This window comes from Anomaloglossus baeobatrachus, chromosome 5 (assembly GCF_048569485.1).
Source record: "Anomaloglossus baeobatrachus isolate aAnoBae1 chromosome 5, aAnoBae1.hap1, whole genome shotgun sequence".
Classification (NCBI taxonomy): domain Eukaryota; kingdom Metazoa; phylum Chordata; class Amphibia; order Anura; family Aromobatidae; genus Anomaloglossus; species Anomaloglossus baeobatrachus.
In genome coordinates, this window is record NC_134357.1 from 487,794,728 (window position 1) to 487,816,094 (window position 21,367).

At 45.8% G+C, this 21,367-nt stretch overlaps 1 protein-coding gene across 2 annotated transcripts in view; it reads left to right on the top strand.

Annotated features, from left to right (window-relative positions):
• GPR142 (G protein-coupled receptor 142) overlaps window positions 1–21,367 on the top strand; it is a 91,691-nt gene that overhangs the window by 47,952 nt on the left and 22,372 nt on the right. For both annotated transcript variants that reach the window (XM_075347904.1, XM_075347905.1), the window contains exons 2-3: window positions 13,703–13,764; window positions 14,166–14,333. In XM_075347904.1, the coding sequence (XP_075204019.1) occupies window positions 14,186–14,333 (148 nt within the window). In that variant the 5' untranslated portion in view covers window positions 13,703–13,764; window positions 14,166–14,185. The remainder of the gene's footprint in view (window positions 1–13,702; window positions 13,765–14,165; window positions 14,334–21,367) is intronic.

Consider the following 21,367-nt stretch of genomic DNA (forward strand, 5'->3'; position numbering starts at 1 on the left):
TAGGTATCAATGAGTCACTGCCATGCTTTACTGTAGGCAGGATGTTCCTTACAGCATATTCTTCAATCTTTCTCATCCAGACATACCACTGATCCATAAGCCTTCTAGTTTTGTTTCATCGCTGCAAAGAGCAGTATCCTATATGTGGCCTATTGCTTTGAACATATTGAAGCCACCTTTTCTTGTGCTTTTGGGCTAGATGAGGTGATGTCTTGGAGTGCGAACATGGAGACCTTCAGTGTTCACATGCCGTTCATATGACTGTAGATTTTCTCATGCAAGAGAATCAGATCTATTATGCAAATGACACTCTGATCAAACTTTGATCAGAGTGTCAGCTTAATGTGATTCATTTCTCTTGCATGAGAGAATCGTATTAAGGCCACTTTACATGCAACAACATCGCTAATGAGATGTTGTTGGGGTCACGGAATTCGTGACGCACATCCGGCCTTGTTAGCGACGTCATTGCGTGTGAAACGCACGAACGACCGTTAACGATCAAAAATACTCACCATATCGTTGATCGTTGACGCGTCGTTCCATTCCCGATTATCGTTGCTGTTGCAGGACGCAGATTGTACGTCGTTCCTATGGCAACACACATCGCTACGTGTGACACCGCAGGAACGAGGAACATCACCTTACCTCCGTCCGCCCGCAATGAAGAAGGAAGGAGGTGGGCTGGATGTTCATCCAGCTCATGTCCGCCCCTCCGCTTCTATTGGGCGGCCGCTTAGTGACGCCGCTGTGATGCCGCACGAACCGCCCCCTAAGAAAGGAGGCGGTTCGCCGGCCACAGCGACGTCGCTAGGCAGGTAAGTATGTGTGACGGGCGTAAGCGAAGTTGTGCGCCATGGGCAGCGATTTGCCCGTGACGCACAACCGACGGGGGCGGGTACGCTCGCTAGCGATATCGATAGCGATATTGATGCGTGTAAAGTGCCCTTTACACTATCAGGAGAAAATGGATAACAAAATTTTTCCATCTTCTTCATTCTGTGCGTATGCGAAAATCGGACTGTACTTGGATGTTATCACAGTGCAGTCTGATTATTTCCACGCACCCATAGACTTGAATGGGAGCTCACCATCTGATTTACGCTGGCAATTGCAGCATGCTGCAATTTTTTTTTCTCATGTCAAATCAATATGAGAAAAAACATGCTGATCAGCACTGCCCCATAGTGTAACAATGGTCCTAGTGCTATCCGATAAGCCTGATGAGCGCAGCCATAGTGCAAACTGATACCTCACAACTTGCTGCCTCTAAATCTTATTGCAGGTCTTTGCTTTTACTCAAGTGTTTTTCAACCCCTGCAAAACAGCAGAAAATTTGTAAATTTTGCTAATAACCTAAATTTATAATGTGGGTTGAATAAATGTGATCATAATCGTATGTCCCAATACAGTACCCTCCATAGTTTGCCTTCCTTACAATATTAGCTGTAATTTTCCCATTCATTCAATGCTAGCCACAGTTTGCCTACCTATACAGTGTCAGCCATTTTGTATCTTTGTAATGTGCCCTCATAAAGTGCCAGTCACAGTGTCCTCCTTTATAGATTTGTAGCTTCTCATCAACCCCTATACACTGCGAGCTGCAATGTGCCCCTTGTACTGGTGTCAGTCAATGTGCTCCTGGGTAGTGCCAGGTGCAGTACATTGCCCATACAATTCCAGTCATATTATACCAAAAATACACAGAGAAGGAGCTATTTCTTCCAGGGCAAACACTGAGTGCAAAGGGCCCCTGTGCTAGAATTGACCATGCCGCCCCTCCCCGAACCCCTCCCACACCTCTCCCCTGCCTCTTGGAGTTTAACATTTTAAAAAAATAATGAAATCAGAGTTACTCATTTTCACCTGGTCCAGTGATGTCTCTCTGCTGCTCCATCTATATTTACAGGCTGCAGTGATGATGTCACAAGTGACCACTTTAGCCAATCACAGGGCTCCGCAGCTTGTGCCATCTACCTTGGTGTAATAGTGCTAGAAAAAAGAAGCGCTAATAGGGTTTTACCCGATAAATAACAGGTTAGTAATGTAAATAAATACACTCACCCAAAATGGTTGTGAAGGGTCACAACCACCATAGATAGCATAGGATAATGGCGGCTGCCGCGACCCCACGTGCAGAAGTCTTCAGTATAAGAGGAGAAAAAGGAGTTAAACCCGCGGAATCTGCCAAATAAGATGTAGAGATGTTGATCGATTAATCCCTCTTTTATTCCATAGGTCTACGCGTTTCAAGGTACAGAGACCTCTTCCTCTGGACCAGAAAATCAACATGTTGATAAGGCCCTGTGCGCACTAGAAAATGTAATTTTCTTAAGAAAATTCCACAGGCTCTGAAAGATTTCCGCACCCGCGGAAAAAAAACACAAAAAAAATGCACCGAAATCCGCATGCGTTTTGGTGCGGTTTCGGTGCGGTTTTTCTGCGGGTTGGTACATGTGTTTTAATGCATTTAATGCAATAAAGCACATTGAAAAAAAAAAGAAAAGAAAGGTAATTTCCTTCTGATAAAGATAGATAGAGAAATAGACAGATAATGGATAGATAGACAGATAGATAATGGATAGATAAATAAATAAATAGATAATGGATAGATAGATGGCTAGATAGATAGATAGAAGGATACATAGATGGATAGAATATAGATAATCAATAGATTGATCTGTCCTCTATCAATCAATAGATAGAGTCCCTGTGAGGACACACTGCATTCTCACGAGCGGTAGTGTGTTCACATTACCGACCGTGAGAAATGACCTGTAATTACCTCTGCAGGCTCGTTACGAGGCTGCATTCAGTGCAGTTTGTCAGACGTGGCTGGATGCAAGTGTCGTGGGACCTGCGTGGATTACGCCGGAGCTGTGTCTTGGGAGGGGTTAATAAAGGGGTGGAAGAGGGGCTTTTTTGTCTTTTTTTCGTGGTGTGTGTGTTTATTCACTTTACTTATGGGTTAATCATGAAAGCTGTCTCATAGACGCTGCCATGATTAAGCCTGGACTTAAATGGCAGCGATCCGCTGCCATTTAACTCCTTATTACCTGGATTGCCACCGCATCACGGCAATCTGGAAGAGCCGGGGACACTCCGGGACTGTCGCATAATGGCTGCGACAGTCCCGGGGCAGCTGCCGGCTGATATTCTCGGCTGCGGGAGGGGAGGGGGCATTAACCCTGGCCTTCGCCCTCCCCAGCCTGAGAATACCGGGCCGCCGCTGTGTGTTTACCTCGGCTGGACGGTAAAAATACGATGGAGCCCGCACTTTTTAAATTTTTTTTTATTTGTACGTTTGATTTCTATGTGTATTCTATATGTCCGTGTCTGTGTGTGAGTGTGATATGTATGTGTATTCTATATATCTGTGTGTGATATGTGTGGGTTTACTCTGCTCCGCTTCCTCTCCCTGTCATAATGACATCACTTCCATGCAAAATGCAGGCAGTGATGAACATTATGTCCCGAAAACGCAAAATACCGCAGGAAATAACGCAGGAAAACGCAATGAACCGGACAGAATTTGCTACCTGCGTTATTCCCTGCGGGATTTCACGATTACATTACAGTCAATGGAGTGAAATCCCGCAGCTACCTGCGGAAAAGAAGTGACATGCAATTGTTTTTGCTGCGGGAATCGCGCAGCAAAACATGCAGCTGTCAAAATCCGCATAGTGCGCACTGCATTTTTTTTTCCCATAGGAATTGCTGGTGATTCACTGCAGAGATGTTATGAACATTTTCTGCAGCGAAACATGCAGCAAATCCACGGCAAAAACCGGCAAGTGCGCACAGGGCCTAAAAGTATGATTTTTCATGGAAAAGACAAAATTGTCTGGGTGACCCCAAACTTTTGAACTGTAGTGTACACACAGGCACATATAATATTTATGCACCGAGATACATATACGGTACTATATATACACATGCACATCTATGCATACTATATATACATAACAGGCACATATACACACAAGCACATACCCTATATATACAAAGGCACATATACACATACTATTTATGTACAGAGATACATATACTATTGTGACGCCCTGGACTAGCCAGGTAGTCACATACATACCAACATACACCCCCCCCAACCCTAGACAGTTACAACAGTCAATCAAAAAACCCTTGTTGCCTCCCTCCAAGGTCTGATGGCCACACCAGGTGGGGCGGAGCCAGGCAGTTGGCCCCACCCACAAAGGAGTTCACAGGCCTGGAGGTGGGAAAAGTGTCAGATCAGTTTTGGCGGTGGAAGTGAGAGGAGTAAATACTTCAGGTGTCTGGGTAGGAGCCCAGGCACTGACAGCAAGGTTGGCAGACGGTGGTGGCTGTCTGCAGGAGTTGGTGGAACTCTGCGAAGCCGTAAGGACCGGGGTCGGGTCGGGGTTGGCCCGCCGGTACCGAACCGGGGAGCGGAGTGAAGCTAAGCACACAGGCAGGGCCATCGGACCCCGACCAGGCTTAGAGCCGCCGACAATAGTCAAATCCGAGTGTGACAGGAACCCCAGGGGTCTCCCAACAACCAAGACCCGACAGAAGGCAACAGTCCACACCGTGAGGATATACAGCCACCGCCACAGGCTAGAGATCCAAGGGCCAGCGCCTGCGGGCAAAACGGGCTCCTACGGCACCTATACGCCGGGGAGCGGACTACCGGTGGGCAACCACGGGAGTCAGAACACTCTAAAAGGTGCAGGGAAAGACAGCCACCATCACACCTTCCGGGGAGAGCACAACAACACTGCAGCCGGCTGCGGGACCCGTCCATCCGGCCGTTTGGTTTACCAGAGACTCTGTCATTGACTGTCTGAGTGAGTACACCAGTGCCGTCCGGCACCGCGCCGCGCTGCCCCTGCAACCCTGCACCCCAGCCACCCAGCCTCCCCGTTACACCACCGGGCCCCGGGATCACCAACCCCTACCCACGGAGGGGACAACATCCTAGCTGCTCCCTACCATCTCTCCTGGGATCCCCGTCACCAGCAGCGGTGGTGCCATCATCACCACATCCCGTGGGTGGCGTCACGAACTCTCTCCCTAAACAAACCATCCCTTTTCACTCACGGGTGAGGAGCGCTGCTCGAGTCCCCGGGTCCGGCCCACCCCTCGAGCCACCGAGCAGCAAAAGCCCCGGACCCGAGCGTGGCGAGCGCATCCCCTTCGCCCGCGACAATTTGGCGTCACGAACAGGATAGAACCGATCTACTTACCAGTAGAAGTGCGCCTTGTAGTCTCCGCCGGCCGAAAAATTTGAAGCGCCGCCATCTTTGGCGCGAAGATTTCCCGCTCGAGCGTCTTCCCTGAGCAGGGAAGGCGTGAAAGTGAAGCCCCGCCCCCTGAGAGGAAGTGCTAGAAAGAACCAAGGGGGGGCGGGTGAAGGCCTGCCTAATGTAGCCGAGGGCATAAAAAGCGGGGACGCCAGTACTCTGCAACATATCCGGTTCCTGGAAGCCTGCCAGCAAGCATGTCCGTCCAGTCCGGTGATGCTAAAATTCCCGAGCCCACGCCAGGAACGACGGCGTGGGTGGAAGCCCGGACTGCACAAATGTGCTGCCGCCTGCAAAACCAGGTCCGGTTCTTGATGGAGCGCTGGGTGGCCAAGATGGAGGAGGTGGTGGCGGCCGTGCAGAGACGCGAGGTGGAGGCAGCGTTGGAGGAGCGGTTAAGCGACCCATGCCCCTGTGTCCGAGAAGGACCGGTCGCTGCAGCCGAGGGGCCCGGTCTGCGTCCGCTCACCCTCCTGCCTCCCCCGCCATCCGTACCGGTTGCTGTGGCCCTTACACTCGGTCTGCTACCCCCAACATCGGTAGCGGAATCTAACCCGCCCGCCTTAGAGGACTGGCCTGTGGGCGTTAACCGGAGACGGCCCGTACCGATTCCACTGCCGTGGAAGGTCCCTTCGGAGGTGCCCGTCCGTGAAGCGAAGCCGTCGGCCCTGGAAGCAGCCGTACCCGAGACCATCCCGGCCCCGGCAGTCCGCCCGGCCGTGGAAGAACCGGCCGCTGCGGGCCCGAAGGCCCAACCGGTGAGGCCATCTGTCCCTGAACTCCCTGCCTCGGCTGAGGCTGCGCCGGGTCGTCGCTGCAAAGCAGCAGCCCAGGCCATGTCACCGCAGGACCCCCACCAGAGAGTATCGGTCGTGGCCGGGGTGGGCGCAGTCTAGCGGGGCCCGACCCGCGCGCAGGGGCATGCAAACGCCCCTTACTAGGACAGGGAGCTGAGCCAACAGGACTGTGAAATTGCCACCAGAGAGCATCAGAGGGCCGAAGTGATGGCGCGAGTTATCAAGGAGAAAGACGCTCTCCGCAATGCCACCTTTCGGGTCCGGGGCCGGTGTATGAGGGCCAAGTCAGGGAGTTTGACTCGCAAAGGGGGTTTGGCTTTATCTACGAACTGGGCCTGGAGGCCGAAGTGTTTGTGGCTCGCCGCGACGTGAACTCGCACCTCCCAACGGGCCACCCAGGTCGCGATCTGTTGCCAGGCATCCTGGTGACCTACACCCGACATTGCGGTGAGAGGGGCTGGTTCGCCCTGGACGTTAAGCAGAGGGAAAGCCGCGGTGTGCAGATGTGGCCTCAGCCCCCTCCTCCACCGTGCCGTCCGGATATCGAGCTAGAGGAGGTCCTTGATGAGTGGGACCTCAAGTAAAGGCAGCGGTTCTCCGTTGTCACCAAGTTGTCCCCATTGGGACCCTCAGCACTTTGAATGAACACAAGTCAAACCGAGTTTTTCACCTGATTGTCTACCGTGATTATCCCGGCCGTTGCCGGCAAGTTGTTGTCTTGCTAAATTCTACTAAAAAGGGGGCTGAAAGCCCGTACTTACGAAGCGCTCACTGATATCCTAATCAGGCACGAATACTAATATTCTTTATAGCCGACCACAGTTGACCATAGTGTTAGTGAAATATTGCAATGAGCCGTAAATTTCATATGCAAGCTTCCTTAAACCTGTCTTTAAGCCAACCACAAGTTTCCGGTAAGTGGAACTGTAAATGTGACTTCCTCATTATCTTATTCTTTGGTCATCATAGTGAAATTGGTTATCCAAAGGACATCTCTTTGATACTGAATTATTGATAGGTCAAATAATATCTGGGATCACTCCTATCTTTTGATTATGATTCCTATCTAATCACACATTCTTTCAGTCATATCACATTGGTATCACAGTTGTCCCCGGAGGGACCCTATGTGTTTTACCGCCCACATGAGAAACTGCTCATGAACATGGCCGAGAACTAGCAGGCCTCTTACGAACTTGTGGGTTTGTAAATAAATTGTGGGCTGTTTTCCGTTCCGTGCCACCTCCGGAGAGGCAGATTGGAGGAAGAGCCCACAGCAGAGGAGGCTGGGGCCCGGCCACCACCAGGACTGGTGGCCATCCTCCAGGGGTCAGGGGTCCCCCTGGACGTGGGGTCCCCTGAAGTGACAGCCGGGTGCGAGATACCGTACCCGTTCACGCTCAGGTAACCTGGACCAGGACTGGGGTAAAGGGCTGCTGTCCGTTTCTTAGGGGCAGCATCAGGGGCAAGGTTGCTTGGGTGGGAGAGCGGATGACCATGAACCCGTCCGTTTTAATAAAAATATTTACCGTTTGCAACGTTAAAGTACCGAGCCTCACGTAAGGGAAGAACTAAAATATACTTATGTTGAATGTTTACATGTTAATTTATCTTTTGCAGAAACAAAAATAAAACCGGTGATGGACGGTCTGCATTTTACCAAGGGGGAGTGTGACGCCCTGGACTAGCCAGGTAGTCACATACATACCAACACACCCCCCCACCCTAGACAGTTACAACAGTCAATCAAAAAACCCTTGTTGCCTCCCTCCAAGGTCTGATGGCCACACCAGGTGGGGCGGAGCCAGGCGGTTGGCCCCACCCACCGAGGAGTTCACAGGCCTGGAGGCGGGAAAAGTGTCAGATCAGTTTTGGAGGTGGAAGGGAGAGGAGTAAACACTTCAGGTGTCTGGGTAGGAGCCCAGGCACTGACAGCAAGGTTGGCAGACGGTGGTGGCCGTCTGTAGGAGTTGGTAGAACTCTGCGAAGCCGTAAGGACCGGGGTCGGGTCGGGGTTGGCCCGCCGGTACCGAACCGGGGAGCGGAGTGAAGCTAAGCACACAGGCAGGGCCATCAGACCCCGACCAGGCTTGGAGCCGCTGACAATAGTCAAATCCCGAGTGTGACAGGAACCCCAGGGGTCTCCCAACAACCAAGACCCGACAGAAGGCAACAGTCCACACCGTGAGGATATACAGCCACCGCCACAGGCTAGAGATCCAAGGGCCAGCGCCTGCGGGCAAAACGGGCTCCTACGGCACCTATACGCCGGGGAGCGGACTACCGGTGGGCAACCACGGGAGTCAGAACATTCTAAAAGGTGCAGGGAAAGACAGCCACCATCACACCTTCCGGGGAGAGCACAACAACACTGCAGCCGGCTGCGGGACCCGTCCATCCGGCCGTTTGGTTTACCAGAGACTCTGTCATTGACTGTCTGAGTGAGTACACCAGTGCTGTCCGGCACCGCACTGCGCTGCCCCTGCAACCCTGCACCTCAGCCATCCAGCCTCTCCGTTACACCACCGGGCCCCAGGAACACCAACCCCTACCCACGGAGGGGACAACATCCTAGCTGCTCCCTACCATCTCTCCCGGGATCCCCGTCACCAGCAGCGGTGGTGCCATCATCACCACGTCCCGTGGGTGGCGTCACGAACTCTCTCCCCAAACAAACCATCCCTTTTCACTCATGGGTGAGGAGCGCTGCTTGAGTCCCCAGGTCCGGGCCACCGCTCGAGCCACCGAGCAGCAGCAGCAGAAGCCCCGGACCCGAGCGTGGCGAGCGCGTCCCGTCCGCCCGCGACACTATATACAAGCCACACATCCAAGCCCTCTTCACCTCCTGCTGCCTCCAACTCAAAAATATTTCTCGGATCCGTACATTCCTTTCCCAAGAAGCTGCAAAAACCCTAGTGCATGCCCTTATTATCTCCCGCCTGGATTATTTTAACCTCCTGCTCTGTGGCCTCCCTTCTAACAGTCGGGCACCCCTACAATCTATTCTAAACTATGCTTCCCGGCTAATCCACCTATCCCCCCGCTACTCCCCGACCTCTCCTCTCTGCCAATCCCTTCACTGGCTTCCCATTGCCCAACGACTCCAGTTCAAAACCCTAACCATAACCTACAATGCCATCCACAACCTATCTCTTCCCTACATCTCTGTCCTAGTCTCCCGGTACTTACCTGCACGTAACCTTCGATCCTCACAAGATCTCCTTCTCTACTCCCCTCTCATCTCCTCTTCCCACCATTGAATCCAAGATTTCTCCCGTGCCTCCCCCATACTCTGGAATGCTCTGCCTCAAAACATCAGACTCTCGTCTCGCCTACCTTGACAAGCTTCAAAAGGAACCTGAAGACCCACCTATTCCGATAAGCCTACAACCTGCCGTAACCCTCAGTCTGATACAGCGCCGCACAATCAGCTCTACCCTAACCTACTGTATCCTCACCTATCCCTTGTAGACTGTGAGCCTTCGCAGGTCGGCACCTCTATCCTCCTGTACCTGTCTGTGTCTTGTATTGTTTATGATTATTGTACTTGTCCCTATTTTGTATACCCCTTTCACATGTAAAGCGCCATGGAATTGATGGTGCTATAATAATAAATAATAATAATAATAATACACACAGGCACATACACACATATACTGTATATACACACAGATACATATACTATATATACACAGACACATGCACAATTATTTATACTATAAGCAACATAGGTATGTAAAAACAGACAGATCCAAGAAGTATATACTCACCTCTCTGTTTCTTGATAAGTTGCTGATAACCTGTGAAGTTTGTCCTACGCTTCCTCTCCTGCTGTGGATGTGGAGCTGTGCGGCCTCAATCTTTCTGTTGCCCCTCAGCTCTGCCCTCCTCTCCTGCAGGAATCAGCTCTTCTTTCACGGCGGCCTCCATCCTCTCCTGAGTAATGACCCAGCATCCTCTCCCCAACTCTCTTAGCCAGAGGAGAGGCAGAGTGAACTACAGAGCATTGAGAGCAGAGCTGCAGGGGTGCACGAGGGCCTCATACTGGTTCCAGTGCCCAATGGCATTCACCAGTTTCCTGGTGAGTCAGTTGGACCCCGGAAATATATAATATGTATTACAGTGCATGGCCCTCCTTTAAGGTGGTGTCACACACAGTGACGGTGACAACGACGTCGCTGCTAAGTCACCATTTTCTGTGACGTAGCAGCGACGTCCCGTCGCTGTCGCTGTGTGTGACATCCAGCAATGACCTGGCCCCTGCTGTGAGGTCGCCGGTCGCTGATGAATGTCCTGCTTCATTTTTTGTTCATCGCTCTCCCGCTGTGAAGCACACATCGCTGTGTGTGACAGCGAGAGAGTGACGAACTGAAGCGAGCAGGGAGCAGGGAGACAGCGTCTGGCAGCCTGCGGTAAGCTGTAACCACGGTAAACATTGGGTAACCAAGGGAAGCCCTTTCCTTGGTTACCCGATATTTACCTTAGTTACTAGCGTCCACCACTCTCACGCTGCCAGTGCCGGCTCCCTGTTCCCTGGTCTCCTAGCCAGAGTACACATCGGGTTAATTACCCGATGTGTACTCCAGCTACGTGTGCAGGGAGCCAGCGCTAAGCAGTGTGCTCTCACGCTGCCAGTGCCGGCTCCCTACACACGTAGCTGGAGTACACATCGGGTAATTAACCCGATGTGTACTCTGGTTAGGAGAGCAGGGAGCCGGCACTGGCAGCGTGAGAGCGGCGGATGCTAGTAACTAAGGTAAATATCAGCTAACCAAGAGAAGTGCTTTCCTTGGTTACCCAATATTTACCTTAGTTACCAAGCGCAGCATCGCTTCCACGCGTCGCTGCTGGGTGGGGGCTGGTCACTGGTCACTGGTGAGATCTGCCTGTTTGACAGCTCAGCAGCGACCATGTAACGACGCAGCAGCGATACTGATAAGGTCAGGTCGCCCGTCGTTATCGCTGCTGCGTTGCTATGTGTGACACCAGCTTTAGTTGTGAGGGGCCTCCCTCTCCTCTTACTCATTAGATAGTTCACAAAGTTGAATCTTGATTACTATTTGCCAATGGCAACTAAACCCCAAAACTAAAGACCTATTGATAAAACTTAACTCTTATTATCACCAAAATGAAGTGTTAATTAAGTGCATAGTACATACATAAATGCATGGGCTATACGTCCACCACTGATCTGTATCATGAGGAAGATTGATTTGGGCATGAAATTATGGCATTCCTAGCTTGAGATATAACACTGATCTGACGTCACCTGTCATACAATGTAATTTGGTAACTAATTTAAGAGGGATTTCAAACAGTAAGTTTACTACCCCATCAATCGATAGAGCAAGAGTCACTGAGTACATTGATATTTAATTTTATAGAAAAAATATGCAATATCAACTAGTAATTCATTCATTGAAATCTCTGCTTACAAGTCCAGAGGGCGGAGTCTCTCATAACAGGATATCTGTCATTCCTTTTTAGGAATGCCCTCCACACTTTGAAGAAGCCAGGTTATAATCTATAAATTCCAAAAACTACTGAATCTTTTCCCAGAAAATTATATATCGTTCTGCTCAGCTATTCCTACTCTTCATGATGATGAATTGAGATAGAGCAATATCTTCAGTATGACAAGGCCCCTTTAAGAGGAACTTGAGGTATTTTTAACTAAATACAGTTCCTTTTCCATAATTTTCTTGCTATGTTCTTCCTGCAGTAGGATACATCTGTATTTTACCCCTATACCTCTTATCCGCACTCACTTTGCTGGACTGATCTCCCGAAGCGTGTTATAGCAGAGTCATGCTATCTGGTTAGTCATGTCAAAACCACTATAATGAGGTTAATAAGCTTTCTCTATACTCACTCCCTGTGGAGTCTTATGGTAGGGCCCTCCACCCGAGAACATAATATACAGCTATAGAAAAATTAGCTTTAATTAGGTCAGACGAAATTAATGATCATCTTAATACTTGTCCTTTGATCTACCATATAATGAGCATTTCTAACATGGAGGAAAGGAATTCAAAGCATTTGGGGGTATAATGGGGAGGTCCCTAATTACACAAATATGCTGCAGAATCTCCCAGAAGTCGTACTCAAAATTTTGTTCTGGCCTTTAACTAGAGTAACATTGCTGGCCTGTCCAATGTGTCAAGTAGGCCAAGCCTTTGCCCTTCAAGAGGATGTTGATTACCTCCTGCAATTGCCACAGCTCAACTGATTCAGGAAGGTTTTTTGACACTACTGTAGAGGGAATGTGTAGCTAGGACTTTTGTGGGGTGGTCACTCTATAGCTACCACTAATAGGGTGTTTAACTGGCACCATTTAGAGAGGGTGATATATGGCTAAGGTTCTTATGGAGGCACTGTGTGGCTGGAAGTAATTGGGATGCAACGTGTGGCTAGCAATTCCATTGCGCAATGTGTGGCTAGCACTACTGTCCGGGAATTGTGTGGCTAGCTCTTTTATAGGGGTACGTGCTGTCTGGCACTAATAGGGTATGTGACTGGCACTACTTGGAGGAGAGCAATGTGTGAATAGCACTGTAATAGAGGTAACGTGAGGCTAGTAGTGTTGTCGAGTGGAAATTATGGAACTGACACTATTTGGAGGGAAAAGTATACACTCTTAGTAGAGTCATTGAAGCATGGAGTGACTGGTACTGCTAGGAAGGGCAAAGTGTGAAAGCACAGGTATGGGGGGGCACTCTGTATCTGGGACTTTGATATGGGCACTATGGGAAAATGGTTCTCTAACCAACAAAGGAGTCAAACCTTGCTTCGCTGATTGCTTCATAATTGATAGGGGACTCCGTGCAGCTCTCATACCAGTTCAATATTGGCATTATGTTGCCTATATCTGTGCATTTATAGCCGTAATTTGGAGTAAAGGGTAAAGTGGCGGTCATATTTATAGCGCTATCTCTATTACTAAATTTTCTCGCCAATTGCTTTTTATATTTAGCTCACCTGCAATGTCAGGAATGAATGGACGTAAGCCAATTATGTCATTACTTCCCGTAGTGTGCAGATACTGTGAAACAGAAGGTGGTGGATAAAATGCAAACACTGTTAGAGCTTTGTTCGCGATTCTGCACTCCATGAGTCTAAGTAATTATAAAATGCTTGTTGGAGCAATCTAATAGGGATTTTCCAATGATACATTAATAAAAGGTAGAGGGAACCTGTTTCCTAGTCTTCCAATCTTGGTGGGGGTACTAACTTAGGTGTGGTCACTCTCCATGGAAGTGAAGTTTATGTCAAAACCAATTAGATATGTCAATCCTTTAAAAAAAAATCACAACCAGAGCTCCAAATTCCTTGCATATCAGAAAAACACATTTATGACGTCTATAAGATATTATAAAATTAAAGGGGGTTGTCTCAACAAGGACATCATAGGTTTAGGAACCCTTGTAGAAGCATTCGTTTTTGTAGACTTTATGGAGTGCTATTGACATGCTTAACCACCTCTCCAAGCAGGGATCTCCCATCAATGGTCCCAGAGTTGGAACTTCCACATATCAGACATTTTTTGCAGTTTAGTTATTGTCCTACTGCCCATGACTGATTTGCTTTGTATAACCAACTGAATGTTTTGTTTTGCAATTACAGCACTGGGGAAAAAAATCTACTTCAAGATGTGACTTCAAATCGGCCAAACTCTAGTTCACATGGTAAGAAAGTTATTAAACTTAACAAATAAGTTGTTTTTCTAGGATCTGGGAGAACAGTTCCAAGTTCTTCTGCAGAATTTGGCCACCTCATTTGCTTCTGTGCCAAGAGGATATACCACATGGAATCTGAGGAGGCCATATCATCCAGTGTTTCACCATCATTGTCCTATATGAACTTGGCCATTGTTTTGGGTCACAGTGTTGCTTTAAAAGAAAGCTGGGACCAATTGGAAGGGTCCATTCTTCATCTCTTCTCTAATGTTTCATGAGTAGATGATAATCTTGACTTAGGTTCCACCTGAAAAGGTTAGAAGTCTTTATGTAAGTCTTGAAGCTAAGACATTTGTATCACATATATTTTGTGCATAATGAAGTCAACATCTTCATCTTTCTCTCTCCAGAGCTGCACCTATGACTTCTGATGATGATCCCTTTACAAAATTCCAGTGAAAACAAAACATCCATGTTGGCAGTGGAAGAGGAAGGCCAAAAAACAGACCCTTCACCATGTGTTCTTGGCTATATACCAATTATATATTATAGTATACTACTCGGTCTTGGCTTACCAGGTGAGTATAGGAGTTTCTTGCCCATGCCCTAACATGTTTTTCTCAATGAACTACTACTACATATTGGTACTATTGTTTAGAGGGTTTAGAGGGTGACATTGTTTACAAAGTCTTCTGTTTTCATTTGTTAAACCTACTGGCTAAGAAAGATGGGCCATCAGGAAAATCAACCTAGTAGTAGCTGGATGCTCTTGTTGGAGGTTGTCACAACTCCAACTCTCATATCAACACCACTGGGCAGTGGCATGATCTTGTCCAATTTAGTGGGGCAGTGAACCCTCATGGGAGAGTCATTGCCCCATCAAAATCAATTGCTTCTTATACTCAACATGAGATGTCTTCACCCTATTGAGGCCATTTGGTTTTCTGATTCAGATGATTCAGAACCCAAACATACTTGACATATAGAATATAAGAAAACAGGATGTAAATGCTATCATCTACCTAAATATTTGTTTACTGTTCTTAGGCCTCTTTTTGTCTTCCTTTTGCTACTTCTTTTTTTCCTTGATTTTTTATTCCTTCTTTTTTTGCTATATCTTTATTCTTTTGACTTCCTTTTTTCTTTCTTTAACTACTTTATTGTTTCTTACGTTTACTTTTTCTATTTTCATCTTTGATTTAATTTTTAGTTTTCTCCTTTTTTTTCTCCTCCGTTTTCATTTTCCCTTATCTTCATTTCTATGTTCTTCTACATCTTCCCATTTCTTTTTTCCTTTTTTTTTACCATTTTCTTTTATCTTTTTGCCTTTTCCTTTTTTGCCATATTTTTCTTCTTCCTTTTTCTCTTCTCTGTTCTCCTTTTTTTGCTTCTTTTTTTCTTTGCTCCTCTCTTCATTTTTTGTCCTGGATATTTTTGTTCCTATTCATTCCTTTTCATTTATTCATCTTGTCTTTTATTTTCTTTTGTTATTTCCTTTTATTCTTCTTTCTGGTACTTCATTATTTTTGTTCCTCGGTTTATTCTTCTTGTTTACCCGCATTCTTGACTTTTCTTTTGCTCTTATTTTTCTTCTTTTTTTCTTCTTCCATTCTTCCTGTTTTTCCTCTTTGTTCACCTTCCTTGTTCATCTTTATTTTATTCGTTCTTTTAAGGGTTTCTTTTTTCCTTTTCATCATTCTTTTCATTTGTTCTTCCCTCTCTTCCTTTTATTTCCTTTTTCACTTTACTTCTATTCACTTTTAACTTTTTATTTTTGCTTGTTGTTTATTCTCTTAATTTTTTGTTTCTTTTCTTGCTCTTCATTTTCTTCTTTTTTTTCTTCTACTTTTTTCTTTCCTATATTGTAAACATACCTATCATAATTTTATATCACTATTCCAATAAGAGTGTTTGATGCTGAAACCACATCTTTTTCTCTTCCTGTCTACGTGGACAAGGTTTGTATAATTGGCCATTAATTACGTTCAGCTACATTGCCCCGGTAACATGCGGCTGATTACGTGAGAACCCCGACTAATTAGCACATTATTACTAATTCTTATATTAAATGCCTGTAAAATGTTTTATGGAAAGGGGCAGCATATTGGTGACACATTATTTATCAATTTATACAGGATGCACGAACCAATTGCTGTAGCCTTGTAACCCTTTTAAGAGTAGCAATAAGGTGCACTTAACCTCCAATCTGGGTACATAATGAGTGTAAGGTTCATACAAATTACGCCTTGTACATGCCCGACACATTAGGTTTATAAAGGGCAGTTATGCCATATGTTTCATGCAAATGATAACAGGGGACTAACTTCATAAATCTGCTGGAAAAATGTATACTGGATTAGATAATAGACAGCTATAATGAGATCCCAGAAGGCAGAAAATCCATGCATTTTAGCAGGAATCTTGTTATTAACTCTAACCTAACCTCTCCCTGCAGCTCCTGATAGTTCAGTGTCTGTACTGAGGGCACTTTGTTGATTTGACAGATTATTTTTTTATGCCATGAACTTTACTGCCTATATACTGTAACTACTGCTGGCATGTAAATTAAGCTCAATTCTTATCTGTACCTTTGAACTTACATCTTTCTGCAGCTCCTGATGGTTCAGTGTCTGTACTGATGGCACTTTGTTGATTTGACAGATCAATTGTTTATGCCATGAACTTTACTGCCTATATAACTACTGTTGGCTTCAAAATTAAGCTCAATTCTTATCTGTACTTTTGAACTTGCATTTTTCTGTAGCCCCTGATGGTTCAGTGTCTGTACAGATTATGCTTTGTTTATTTGACATGTATAACGAGTTTGGATAATAACTTTTTGACAATTCTCATAAATAGCTGTGAACCCATTTTATCTGCAGCCCCTGATGGTTTGATGTCTGTCTGCAGCCCCTGACAGTTCAGTGTCTAAACCTGTGGTGCTTTGTTGTTTCAACACATGTTGTGTTTATATCAAGCAAGCACTGTTCAGTACAGTATAATTACTAGCTGTTAATTGTAGGCTCAATTCTCATTTATAGCTCTGAGCTTACAGCTGCCTGCAACCCCTGGTGTCTGTACATATTATACTTCATTCATTCAAGGGATATAGGGTTTCTGCCAAGCAATGTGCTGGATTATTTTGGGAGATATATAGTATAGCGTAACTATAAACTCAATTCCCAAAAAGTTGGGACGCTCAGCAAAATGTAAAGGAACATGAATACAATGATTTGGAAATCTCTTATAGGCCCCCTTCACACGTCAGTGAAAAAACACGCACGTGTGTTACGTCCGTTTTTCGGGTCCGTTTTCCGTTTTTGTGTCCGTTTTTATGGTCCGTGTGGCATCTGTGTGAATTGCGTATGCTAGCCGTGTTTGTGTGTAGAACGTCCGTGTGTGCGTGTGGAATAAACGTGTATGTGTACGTGGAATGAACGTGTGAGTGATGCACAATGTCGTTTATAAATGTCGGCTGACAGCCGACAGAGTTGCGCGATGAGAATGAACAGTCCCAGAACTGTCGCATATAATGTATGCGGCAATTCTGGGCGGCTGCTGACTGATATTGTTAGGCTGGGGGGCTCCCCATAACGTGGGGCTCCCCATCCTGAGAATACCAGCCTGCAGCCGTATGGCTTTATCTGGCTGGTATTGAAATTGGGGGGGACCGCACGCCGTTTTTTTAAATTATTTATTTATTTTACTGCACAGTATAGACACGCCCACCGGCTGCTGTGATTGGGTGCAGTGAGACACCTGTCACTCAGCGTGGGGGCGTGTCTCACTGCAACCAATCATAGGCGCCTGTGGGCGGGTAAAGCAGGGAATACGCACAGTTCCTGCATTTTTGATGTTATGGGCTGCATCCGTGCCTGTGGCATGGGCAGGATACATATCTTAAAAGCTGTTATCAGTCCTCCACCATATACCTATATTTACCTATATTTACTGTTGATCATGCAGCCATTCTGATACATCAGTTCTCAGAAACACAAATCTACTTAAGGATAAGAACAGCACAAGCTTGAGGCGGTGTAATCCAAGACAAGGCTTTATTGTCTAGTTACGATGTATAACCTATGCTGCACGCGTTTCTTCCTGATTCACTTTACTCCTATAATGAAATTACATGATGCAGTACTGACAGCTGTCCCTTATATTGCATACATTGGTCATGACACAGCAGGTGAATATATCTGCCCCCGGGTGCAAAAGGGAACATAAATTCTATCAATAGGTGAAATCTGATTTCTATGCATTTCCTTCTTTTATGTGTATGTGTCATTCTGCACATGAATACACTTCATGTATCAAAAGACCAAGCAGTAAGAAATAAAAAATTCACAATAAGACCCTGTGTGCACTGGGAAATAACTTTTTCTTAAGAAAAATCCGTACCCTCTGGCAGAATACCGCACCCGGGGCAAAAACCGTGGTAATAACGCACACACGGTTTTGCCACGGTTTATACGCAGGTTGGTCCCTGCGTTTTTTTAACATTATCTATGGCAAAAACCTAAGGTACCTGCAGAAAAGAAGTGACATGCTACTTCTTTTTTGCTGCAGAAATTCTGCAGCAAAACCTATAGGAAAAAATGCAGTGTGCGCACAGCATTTTGGATTTCCCATAGATTTTGCTGGAGAAGGACTGCAGAAAGGTTATGAGCCGGATACCTGACCCTAGGTATCCCTAGTGCTGGGTCCTAAATTGGGAATGGATGGAATGTGATCTCATCAACCCCACTAAACACTATAGACGACACAAGAAGGACACACAGGGGGAAAACGCATGAACTACTTATCTACAGATGACACAGGTAGAAGTTCAGCAAAGTTTTCAGCAACGATACCACAGAGAAGTACAAGCCACCTGCTTGCTGCTTGTAACCAAGACTTGAATGAACTAAAAATATCACCAGCAGCAGTCCAAAGAAGGAAGGGGTATTTAAGCACCAAGATAATGTTGATGATCAGCAGCTGGGTGGAAGGCGAGTTCCTGCTGGATCCAAAATAAGAAGAGATGAATCCAGTAGGAAAGCTACCTATACCAATGAATACTGACAGCTGAACAAATGAAAGTCAGGGATCATTTTGCGCAGCCAAACGCTGTTATCTTCTATGGCCAGAAACCACATGACTGTCTGTGACCTCTGAAACACCCCTGACAATTACTCTTTGTGGCTGATAATGATCGATCTAGGCTGTCATGTTATTGCTACTTCCAAAGTATATACGTTTTTGCCATATATGTTATTACAAGTAACTATATGAGTAACATACGCATAGTCAGCAGATGTGAGAAGAGCGGTAGAGTGTTTAAAGGGAACCAATCACCAGGATTTTCATATATAAGCTAAAGCTAGTGCTATACTGGCACTATCAGGCTGATTCTATACATACCTATAGTGGTCAGCTCGGATGTTTAGATTTTGAAATCCAAGAAAGTAAAGTTTATAAAATCATCAGCTACTTGAGTGACAGCAGCTGAGGATCAGATAATAGCGGGGGGGGGGGGGGTATTCATAGTTATCCCCTCTCCCTGTTAGAATTAGCATAAGTATTATACCATCGATTTGCTTTCACTTGCAGGACAGTGGGGAGGTCATACCCATGTGACCAGAAGGGGCGGGGCCAACAATCAGCTGGTCACATGGGTATGATAGAAAAGAAAATCTACTGCAATAAATCTGCTCTAGGCAAAAAAGAGGTTTTCTCAGATAAGTAGTATTTTGGAGAGGTTTTAGTCTACAAAAAATGTCCACAAATGTCACACAGTGCCCAGATAAATAGTTCCATATGTTGCATGAGCAATGCCACTTTTCATGTACAGTCATGAACGTAAATGTTGGCTCCTTTGAAATTATTGCAATCAGACGTTTTGTCATACACTTTTATTTCTTTTTTTGTGTACGAGTATTAGAATAACACAAAGAAATAGAGAAAAAAGGCAAATTGGACATCATATTACAAAAAAAGCAAAAATGGCCTGGACAAAATAATTGGCACTTGTCCAAAATTTTGGATAAATAACTTTGTTTCAAGCATGTGGTGCTTTTTTAAAACTCAACTGTTGCATTTAACAGCTGTGAGCAATATGACAATCACACCTGAAGCCAGATAAAAAAAGGAGAAGTTGAATCAATTTTTGCATTGTGCGTGTGTATGTGCCACACTCAGCATGAGGAACAGAAAGAAGAAAGGAGACCGGTCTAAGTACTTGAGAACCAAAATTGTTGAAAAATATCAACAACCTCAAGGTTACAAGTCCATCTCCAAAGATCTTGATGTTCTTTTGTCCACGGTGCATAACATAATCAAGAAGTTTACAACCCATGGTACTGTAGTTAATTTCACTGATGAAAGGTTACAATGCTGGAGAGTGTACGGATGGAGGATAACCAGCCCCAATCAACTTCCAAAGAAATTCAAGCTGTCCTGCAGGCTCAGGGTGCATCAGTGTCAGCGTAAACTATCCGTCGACATCTGAATGAAATGGAACACTATGGCAGGAGGAGACCCACGAGGACCCCGCAGCTGACATAGAGACATAAGAAAGCTAGACTGCAGTTTTCAAAAATGTATGTAAGTCAAAATCTTTCTGGAAAATCTTTCTTGTGCAGAGACGTGACAAAGAAATGGCTTTTTGGTAAAGCATATAATTTTACTGTTTACCGAAAACAGAGTGAGGCCTACAAAGAAAAGAACAAGATGTTTTGGGATGTTCTGCTGCCTCTGGCACTGGGTGCCTTGACTGTCTGCAGGGCATCATGAAATCTAAAGATTACCAAAAAATTTTGGGTGGCAATGTAGTGCCCAGTGTCTGAAAGCTGGGTTTGCATCCTAGGGTCATGGGTCTTCCAGCAGGACCAAGACCCCAAACATACTTCACGAAGCCCCAAGAAATGGATGGAAACAAAGCACTGGAGAGTTCTGAAGTAGCAGCAATGAGTTCAGTCCCATTGACACCTTTGGAGAGATCTTAATATTGTTTTTGGGGGAAGTCGCCTTCAAATATGAGAAACCTGGAGCAGTTTGAAAAGAAGAGTCCAAAATTCCAGGTGAGAGGTGTAAGAATCGTATTAATGGTCATAGGAAGCGATTGATTGCAGTTATAGGTTCCAAAGGATGTGCAACCAAATATTAAGTTGAGGGTGCCAGCAATTTTGTTCAGCCCATTTTTGTGAGTTTTGTGTGAAATTATGTACAATTTGCCTTTTAATCTCTGTTTTTTTGTGTGTTGTTCATGTAAACACAAAGGAAATAAACGTGTATAATGAAAAAATGTATAATTGTAATAATTTTTAGGGAGAAATACTTAATTTTCTGGAACAATTTCAATGGTGCCAACACTTTGGGCCATGACTGTATATGAACAGTGCAGTTTAGTGTCTATCTAATGCCCCTTGGTAATAGTTTGGTTGGAAGCGGTGTTATGCAGATATGGAGCTAAAAAGGCCTCTTCTAGTTACTCTTCGATCAATGATGAATTCTAACACCGTAATAGCACTAGTAAGAAAAGCAATATCGTCCGAGCCATCGCTAATTTTGCCATTCAAAGGTAAAAATATGAAAGCAATCATCTTTGCATGGGTTGCATCAGGGCCGGCTC